This window comes from Sinocyclocheilus anshuiensis, unplaced genomic scaffold, assembly GCF_001515605.1.
Source record: "Sinocyclocheilus anshuiensis isolate Anshui unplaced genomic scaffold, SAMN03320099.WGS_v1.1 scaffold217, whole genome shotgun sequence".
Classification (NCBI taxonomy): Eukaryota; Metazoa; Chordata; class Actinopteri; order Cypriniformes; family Cyprinidae; genus Sinocyclocheilus; species Sinocyclocheilus anshuiensis.
The window spans coordinates 1,073,822-1,083,847 of NW_015536538.1; the positions used below are offsets into that span (position 1 = coordinate 1,073,822).

Sequence of the window (10,026 nt, forward strand, 5' to 3'; positions counted from 1 at the left end):
AATTACTTTAACATCAACATAACGCAAATATCCATTAAAGCTATTAAAGCAGCGAATGATTTTTCTTCTGCTCTTTTTGATTAACATTTATATAAGAAATGCACGGATCCATTATACTGATGTAAATCAGTAAATCATCTTACACTGTCAATAAGCGTGACTGATACTCGAGCCAACTCTGCTCTAACTGTCGACTAGCAGTGGGAGTCAGATTGCCCCCTAGTGGATGGCTAAAGATTTGCTAACTCGTATTCATAAATCCTCAAGGGAATGTCTCTGCCCCCGCGCCCCACAGGTTGAAAATCCCTGATCTAGAGGATGAAAGGTCTGATAACACTTAGCAAATGTGCTTTAAATGAGTTTTATACTATATATAACTAGGGGTGCTCCGATTGATCGGCTACCGATCACTATTGGCCGATAATCGCTTTGGGATGTTTGATCGGCGGTCTCTATAAAGCCGATCTCATAAACCAATCTCAAGCTGATGACGTGCCTGCCGTCAGACCTGTCCGGCGCAGGTAAAATAATTATAATGCTGAAGGCAAGGTACAATTCATATTTCTTCATTAAATAACTTCTAAAGTAATTTGAAAACTTTCTGAGACATAATTTCACAAACAGCGTGAGTGAATCACTGCACGTGCTCTCTCTTTCTCTCTCAAAATGCGCAATATGCGGTGCGCATTTTTTCCGCGCTCATGTTAACGGATTTTAAAGCGTTCACACTGCAAATGGTTGCGGTCCAGCAGTGCGTCCCAGGAGCGGTCTGCAGCAGTGCAGCGATTGATTCTACTGAGTTTGCTGCAAGCGCTGAATTAAAGTGACAGCTCATTATTTGCGGTAAATATGAAAACGTAGTATTTACACCATAAACGCATTTAATTAAAGTCTACTCTGTTTCATAGTCAACACATATGGCTTTTTGGCTAGATTTAAAGGAAAAGAGCACTTTTAGATAAACAAGGCAATAATAGACAGCATTCGTGGAGGTAGGAAAACTAAGTTCTTTATGAACCGCAGGATTGCTTGTACTAAAGATTTAAATGCAAAAAAGGCAGTGGAGCTGACTGTTTCTGTCAGTGGTAAGTTTTAATTTAGAATGTTTGTGATAACGTAAGAAAAGCATTTTAAATGTTTTGCCACTTGCTTGAGCAACTGTGCTGTTGCTATTGTGCAACAATTGCAATTATGCACTGCATAATCGAACATTTAGGTGAGATAAATATATTTTTGAAAAATGTATAAAAAATGCTCCCCTCCACCCCTCAAATTAAAAAAATCCCCTCACAAGAGTCACCTAAGAGGGGAATTCATTTTCAAAAATGAAATTCAGACCCTGAATAAATGTCTAAATGTCTTTTTTTAGACCCTAAAAATATATATATTTTTTTCTTCAATTAGAATTATAACAAATATATTTTATGTTTTTCAACCAATACAATATACAATTTAATACATAAACTACACACACATACATAAAGTGCCTCAAGACAAAATTAAAACATTTCATCATAATTTCATTAATGCATCCCATTAATAGATGGAGAAATCTGATTTGATGACCAAACAAACAATATGGCTTTATTTAGACAGGCAGGAAAACGTATCCATTTCAAATTTGTTTAGGTGTTTCTTTTCTGTCTGCATAAAAAAAAGTAAAGAAAGAAATCTGATGTTTACTAACCCAGTCCAAACCATATCCACATGTGAAAAATGAAAAGTGCGGACAGTCACTCCTGAAGATCATATTTGAAAACCAAATTTGATGTGTGCAGCGTAAACAAAGCCTAAGATTGTCAAACATGACAAAAACTGTGGACGGCCGCAGAACCCTGTAAATTACACTGAGTAACAGATGTCCTAACCGAGACTGGCGTGATGAAGCATCTAGTGACAGGCAAAATAAGCAAAAATGTATTTTTATATTTTGATTAATAGCATTGTAAACAGTTTTTTTAACTGAAAACTACTCTAAAAGCCCTCTGCCTTCAGATAATGTTTTATATAGGTGGGCCTATGACAGATTTAAAGATTTATGAATTTGTATTTCTTATTTGAGCAGTCGATTACACTGAAACTTGAGTACAAAAAATGTTTCCTATCCAAACAAAAAAAGATGCAGAGTCATGAACCCAAAACAAGGCCAGTTCTGGTTTCTATTTCTATTGCACTGTGACTAGTAGCTCCACCCACTGTTAAAATTTAATTGGTCCAAAACCTTCCTCCACAACTGCATATTAAAGATCTTATGTTCTGATTGATTGAAAATTTGGTATGGATAGAAAAATGACTTGACGTGGGACACATCATGGCTGGTTAGGACACAGTGTTAAGTTTAAAACTTTATAGTAGCCAGAAAGGATTGAAAAGGCGGCTGGTTCTTACCTGGCTCCGAGTCTGAATTACCAGTTGGAGACTGGCATAAACTTGAGGGCATAAAGATATTATTCTTGGGAACTGTTGAGGGAAACAAAGAAAGCACGAAAGAAAGAGAGGATCATATAGGAGTGTCTCACCTTCAGTAGAAATCAGTCAAATAATACTCAGAATCCACCCCCTTCAAAGTGAACAGTGCCAATCCACTGCAGTGACAAGGATCGCTGTAGACCAGGGGTGCCCAAACTCGGGCCTGGAGGGCCGGTGTCCTGCAGAGTTTAGCTCCAACCCTAATCAAACACACCTGAACCAGCTAATCAAGGTCTTACTAGGCATACTAGAAACTTCCAGGCAGGTGTGTTGAGGCAAGTTGTAGCAAAACTCTACAGGACATCGGCCCTCCAGGACCGAGTTTGGACACCCCTGCTGTAGACTCACCTGAATGTGACGGGGGGAACTGGGTCAGAGATGAGGTCCTCTCTCTCTTTACCGGAGGACAGTACTCGCCATCATCTCGATCTGAATCTGGAGAGCATAATTCAACCAATAGATCAATCAGAATCTAAAACTAGTGGAGCACTAAAATTCAGGGCACAGTGCAGAGAACTGAAAATGCTTGATTTAAATTAGCCTTTTGCAATAACTAATTATTCTAATAATGTTCTAACAATTTTTGTGCAATTATACTCACTTCTACCGTCAACTGATGTGACTTTAGAAATTACAAAATAAGGATGCAGAGGATGTAAAAATAAAGACATCTGTATAGGAAATCATATTACGTTTATTAAGTCAATATAAAAAAATACAAATTTGCTGAAAATGTGCTCACCCTCAGGCCATCCAAGATGTGGATGAGTTTGTTTCTTCATGAGAACAGATTTGGAGAAATGTAGCATTGCATCACTTGCTTACTAACGGATCCTCTGCAGTGAATGGGTGCCATCAGAATGAGAGTCCAAACAGCTGATAAAAACATCACAATCCACACCACTCCAGTCCATCAGTTAATGTCTTGTGAAGCCAAATGCTTTGTGTTTGTAAGAAACAAATCCATCATTAAAGTGTTTAAACCGTCGTTTCGAGATAAAATGAGTCCATAATTCATAACGCTTCCTTCAGTGAAAAAGCCCATCTCCTGTTGTCTCTCACATCAAAATCCACCCATATATTTGTTTAAAGCCGTTTAGGATTGTTTTGGCTTGTAAACGGTGCTTGATTTGTGTAGATTTCTCTCCTGATTCTCACAAGAGAAAGCAATATTATGGATAGAGGATTCGTTTTAAGTTAAAAACGTCTTGATGGATTTGTTTCTTACAAACACGAAGCTTTGATGTTAACTGATGGACTGGAGTGGTGTGGATTATTGTGATGTTTTTATCAGCTGTTTGGACTCTCATTCTGACAGCACCCATTCACTGCAGAGGATCCAATGGTGAGCAAGTGACATGATGCTAAGATTCTCCAAATCTGATGAAAAAACTCATCTACATCAGGGAAGACCTAGTAGTGAATAATGTTAATTTTTGGGTGAACCTTCCTTTAAATAAGACAATGACCTCCAAATAACTCTCAAACCAACGTCTGGTTTCATATACAAGTTTCATTCCAGCAAAACAACATCATCAGTGGGTGTTTACATAAAATATTAAAAACTTGAATCGTTGCATGTGCACAATGTGTTTGCTCCACGTCAATGTTTCTGTTATCGGCTGTTGAAGGTTTTATTTTGAGAGTAACAAATAGGGCATTTTTTGATATTTTCTGAGACTATTTATGATGCATTAAAAAATTGTATTGCATTAAACCCCAAAATAATATCTCACAACTTTTTACACACTCAAGCATGCATCACAATTTTAGCCACCAAAAATAAGACAAATATTGGCCAAAAAATGAACAAACATTAACCGATTCAATAAAAGAAACTGACAGAGCGAAAGCAGATTGCATGTGAAGCTGTCCAGGTTTAAAAGAGTGCACAACAATTTAACACAAGTCTATGGCAAGAATACTGCAGTCAATATGCAAACGTGATTATAATTTAAATAAAAAATTCAATACATATTTGCATTTTACAAGACACTCCTCTGGGACACTGACTGATATAGAGCGCACATCCATTTGTCTGTCCTATGCATTTATATAGACAATGAGAGTAACATTTCATGCAATATATTGTAAGGAACAGATGTGCTTTTGTAATACACAAATCAGTTTGTTTTCTGAATCAGTTTCGGTTCTGTTTTTGGCACATCATAAAACAGGTTCTCCAAAAAAAAGAGCAAGTACCCTGGGAAAAATAGTTTGTGTAATGTCCACAATTTTTAGCAGCCAATAATTTTTACTTCGATGCATCACTAAAAACAAAAAAACGTTTCAAACTTACCGTCCCCATCCTCCGCACTCGACCCATCTGCGGATCTCTGGAACAGGCAAAAACATAAATTAATTTGGTCACACAGAACTGGACTACATCACAGAGAAACACACTGTACAATGGAAAACAACATCATAAACAGCCCTGTTTTCAAATAATTTCTCACCAGAGCCAAAAACCATCCCACTGAAATGCTGAGTTTGTTTAATTTGCTTAAACTGCTTTGCGGAAATCACATTTTGAGGGTCATTTGTATCTGTGCTAGTCAGTCGGCAGCTGAAATTCATCTCACTACCAGCCAAACTGGCCAGCTGAGTTTGTGAAATTACTTGCCAATGCTAAATTTTGGCAGGTACCAGGTGAAACTTTCATGCCTTGCCTGAGTGTTTATTGAGAAAATGTCTGTTTTGTTATTGTAATAAAACTCAAAGCTAAATTTTATATTTCCCAGTAAGTGTCTTCCATCATAACATCCTCAGGTTATTATGAGAAAGAGGTTTGTTTGGTTGGCAACTACAAAATTCACAATATCATAAATATCTTCTAAAAACAGCAGTTAAAGCTGTAACATATTATTTCTAAGCCACCAAATGGAAATGCAATTGCAACCAATGGCTTGAGTTTGCAGTAGGACTTCCTTTTGGACTAGAGAATGGTGGAAAAGAGTGTTTAAAAGTCATTTTTGCAATGCTGTTTGGTGCCTCTAGCAAAGCAGAAATTACACAATGCCACTAAAGCTGGAGATGGACTGACAGTCGGTTTTATCAATATTTTATCGAGTTTTTCTCCTGTTGAGCACAAAAGAACATATTTTGAAGAATGATGGTAACCAAACAGCTGATGGTAGCCATTTACTTCCATAGTATGGAGAAGAAAAAAAAACTATGGAAGTCAATGGCTGCCGTCAATTGTTTGGTTACCAACATTTTTCAAAATATCTTCTTCTGTGTTTAGCAGAAGAAAGAAACTTATACAGGTTTGGAACAACTTGAGGGTGAGTAAATGACAATTTTAATTTTAGGGTGAAAATTCACTTTCATTTTACTCCTTTAAAGGGGTGGTTGACTGGGTTTTTTCTAGGCTTGATTGTGGCATTTATTCTTAAGTGGATATTAGTTTTGAAATATTGGACATCAATATATGGCGCCATTTATAAATGCAGTTTCAAGAACTGCATGCAAGACGGTGATTCTAATGTAATGCATTTCATGTTTTTTTGTTTAGTAGTTGTTTTTGTATAATTATTATTAGTAAACACAATAAAGAGCCAGGACAGGTGCCTATTTCTTTCATTTTACTGAGCTTACTAAACTCAGTGAACCTTAAAACACAGTTTAGAGATGAGGATGGTCAACCAAAACACGAACTCTAGAGTGACCAACTAATATTCACTCCTGTATACCCAATACTTTAAACCGTAATTTAAAATGAATTACATTTATGCAAAGTGCTTAGATTATGCAAAGACTTACTTGTCGTTATTGTTAATTTTATTGTTCTTGCTGCTGCTAAAACATTAAATATCAGTTCTGCATATTGCTTACTGGACATATAAACATACAAATAATCAGAAATTTTGTATGTATACATACGTAAATAAATGTTGTTCTCCACTTACAGTCGGGGCAAATGTTGCAAAAAATAAAGAAAACAATGGGTTTGACCATTTTTTAATAAATTATTCCTTGAAGAATCAGAATGAACAAACCTTCTGTGCCTTGTCCTTCTGAAACACAAACACCGGAGGAGCTATGGCAGGCTTCTCTGTTAAAAAGAAAAACAGAAAGAACATTAGCAGGAAATAGATACAATCCCAGTACGCCGCTCCAAAATCCCACATTAAGCTGGTGTTTCAACTCAAATTTTACTTTAAGCAAGAAAACAGCTCAGCTGCGATGTACTAATGTTACAGTTCAGATCGATCCAAGTTTCGCCCTGCATTACACACAAATATCCAAAGACACAAGATTATCATTCATAAAATAGGTCATTTCCTAAAATGGTTTATTTGAGGATAGGACATGACTCAAACTGGCCAAAAGCATCCAAAGCAAATGCTTAACGTCATATCTTAGTTTAACAACCGCAGATCAGAACTATCCATGCCCAATCTGTCAATTTTAAGTTATTTCCCACTGTGTTATAGGCAACAATCAACTGACAGCTTTGCCTGTAGATAATAAAGCAAAGAAATGGCAAGCAAAACATTGAATTAAACATGCAATTTTGTAGGAAGAATGAAATGTTATTTCCTTGTTATATACACTGTAATAATTGTTTTATTTAAAATTTCCAAAAGTCATTTTACAGTGTTGATAAAGGGGGTCTGAGGCATTTGTGTCATGCATAAAAATACTTGTTAACAGATCATTATAAAATAACTAACACACAGCCTCCAGTAGCTTGTTGTTTAAAAAAAACAATTTGACAAAAGACTGCAATGTCCAATAAATACCCACATTAATTATTTTTCGATAATTAATCCAAAAATAGAAATAAAAAATAAACAAATAAATAAAACTTGCAGCAAGTTAATAACTGTGGCATTTTACAGAAATGCTACATTAAATAATCATGAAGAACCAAATGAAAGGAACACAATCTCTGTTATAGAGAGGAAACCACAATTAGATGTAAATAAGGTGTGCATTATGCTAAGTAATTTTGAAGTGCCATTGCACTTGAAGTGCTGAATGCAAAAGTCACCAAATGCATAAATATTCGAATAATTTCATATGAGCAACTAACATTCACGTAGCTCAGACAAGCATGGCACAAGCTTGATTCCCAGAGAATGCATGAACTAATACAAATGTAAACATTCAATGCATATTACTTTGGATGAAAGCGTCTCCCAAATGCATAAAAAATACATTATTAATGTTGTCCATTGCATTGAAAAGCCCTATCAACCAACCACTAGTTTTTTTAAACCGCAACCTGTAGTATGTCCTTGCCATCACAAGCCTCTGGTAATCTGATCAAGTGGGGTTAGTAACCAGCCCCTGCAAGCCAAACAGTCTCTAAACTGTGTTGTCAAAGTTATCTTATTTCTTATCTCACCTCAAGCCAACCAATAAAACCCTAGACACTTCTGGCTCAATTAAAAGGCTTTAAAATGATCGTCATGCTTTGTAAATAAACAAAGACACATGATCTGGCTGACACGTCCAGTATTTTTAGCTGCAGGACTTTGACAGCAACACATTTGGTGGCTAATAAAACAATCATTCAAAGGAAGAGTACAAAGCCTGTTTAAGATGATTTGCAAACCACTAAAGAGTGCAATAGCACAGTGCATCTGTAAACAGCTGCTTTCCCCAAAACAAATCAGTCATCTGGGTGGCTCATTCAGCACTGTAAACCCTTGCACATCGATGTAATTAGGTCAAGGGGTGAGGCATCCACCGATGGGTGATCTCACCACTCAAGGCTGCTGTATTGGAGGACGTTGGAGCCCTAAAGGGGGGGAAATCATGTGTGCATGGGGTTGCATTTCACCCCAGGCCAGGAGGAGGGTGGGCGGGCCTGCATTAGCACAGGCAGCGGAGCTGGGTAACGCCACAAGCCGCGAGAGCGGCACCGACAGCCGGCTTGCCCGTGAACGAAACACCGCCACCTGCTCCGGACTCCGTTTTCCGACTACAAATTGATGCATTTATTGGAATAACGTCAAAAAAAGACCGTGCATCCAGATCAGATCGAAACCAACCACGACTTGAGCAACTCACTACCCCACCCACCATTTGCTTTCGTTTCGTTTCTGTATACGTTTAATTGTTAAGCATTGGACTGTCTCAATAAAGAAGGTTAAATAATTAAATATCACTTCACAAACTGCACATATCACTGATCCAGACAGGCTAAAGATAGACGTCTAAGCCCATAAACCACGATTAGATTAAAATGGCACGTTGCGAGAAAAAGGTATCCTAATAGTATTAATGTAGATGCATAATACAGAACATTTCTGCCACATATTTGAAATACTGAAATGCATGCTAAAGATACATATGTTAATCCTTATTAGCATGCTCATAGAAAAGCGTCATTCTTGAATCCCTTGTAATTACGCATGAAATTAATTATTATTTCACAGCGTGCGCGCGGATGTGTAAGTTAGCACGCGAGCGCATCGGGGGAGGGGGGAAGCGCGTGCGTTTCCACCCGCCTAAAAATCAAAAAGAGAAACACACCGAGGTCAGTCCGTTAGCAGCACAACACACTCACATACACACACGGTCTGTCAGTGCGCTGCTTAGCCCGCGAAGCTAACACACTCATCGGCTAACTTGAGCTAAACATCCACACACTCCAGCTCAGAGCCGCGAAAGCGCGCAGACCGGGTCACAAACACACGTGGCGCTCTCACCGACGATATTATGGCGTGTACGGCTCATGGTGGCGGTTTATTTGCTTTATTTGACTCCTTTTGCGGATTCACACGGTTGCCTACCTTCGTTCGCCAAGTCCGCCATTTTACTTCTCCGTGCACGCCCACAATGCACCGCGGCACTAGTGCGCTTTATTTCTCAGAGCAGCTGCACTTCAAATACATTTACATTTGAATATCATTTTTCAAGTCATTTGTACACGAATCTTTACCATTTTACGTATCATTAATGTCAAAAACTAATATATAACATTTTAACTAATATTATAAAGTAAAAAAGGGCAAATAACGTTAATATTATTATAACATCTAGTTCACTCTAAAAATATGATATATTACTATACAGTATGTCTTGTTGCTTTTACTAACAATATTAATTACTATATTAAAAACGATTAACATATTACACTGCGTAAAAATTAGGCTATTATAATTTAGTTATTAATCACTAGTATTATATTGTTTTATTATTAAAACACGATTTATGTCTTGTTGCATCCACTAAAAATATAAATTCCTGTTATAAAAAGATTATCTTATGTTAACCATGCCTATGTATTAAGTAATAGGCAACACAATTATTTTATTATTTGTAAATAATTTCCTGTCTTGTTGCTTCTGTTGACAACATTAATTAAATAACGATAATAATAAACTATTGTCTAAGTTTAATTAAGCGTAATGATTACTTATAATATTAGTAATATATTACTAGCCACTATATTACAGAACTATTTTGTTGTGTAAATAATTTTGATTCCTTTTTATTAATATATTTTTTCTCCTTCTACTAATTTTGTTATTTTATGTATGTATGTATGTATAAATAATTATATATATTACTGGAAACTGTTATTTCTGTTTATTCTATTTA

The 10,026-nt window shown here is 36.6% G+C and overlaps 1 protein-coding gene across 3 annotated transcripts in view; it reads right to left on the minus strand.

The window, feature by feature from the left end:
• The window catches only part of ranbp3b (RAN binding protein 3b), a 19,941-nt gene extending 10,673 nt beyond the window's left edge, over positions 1–9,268 (minus strand). For all 3 annotated transcript variants that reach the window (XM_016496398.1, XM_016496408.1, XM_016496393.1), the window contains exons 1-5: positions 9,216–9,268; positions 6,468–6,523; positions 4,769–4,805; positions 2,818–2,904; positions 2,389–2,460 (exon numbers count right to left, since the gene is read on the minus strand). In XM_016496398.1, the coding sequence (XP_016351884.1) occupies positions 2,389–2,460; positions 2,818–2,904; positions 4,769–4,805; positions 6,468–6,523; positions 9,216–9,237 (274 nt within the window). In that variant the 5' untranslated portion in view covers positions 9,238–9,268. The remainder of the gene's footprint in view (positions 1–2,388; positions 2,461–2,817; positions 2,905–4,768; positions 4,806–6,467; positions 6,524–9,215) is intronic.
• Between the last annotated feature and the right edge of the window lie 758 nt (positions 9,269–10,026).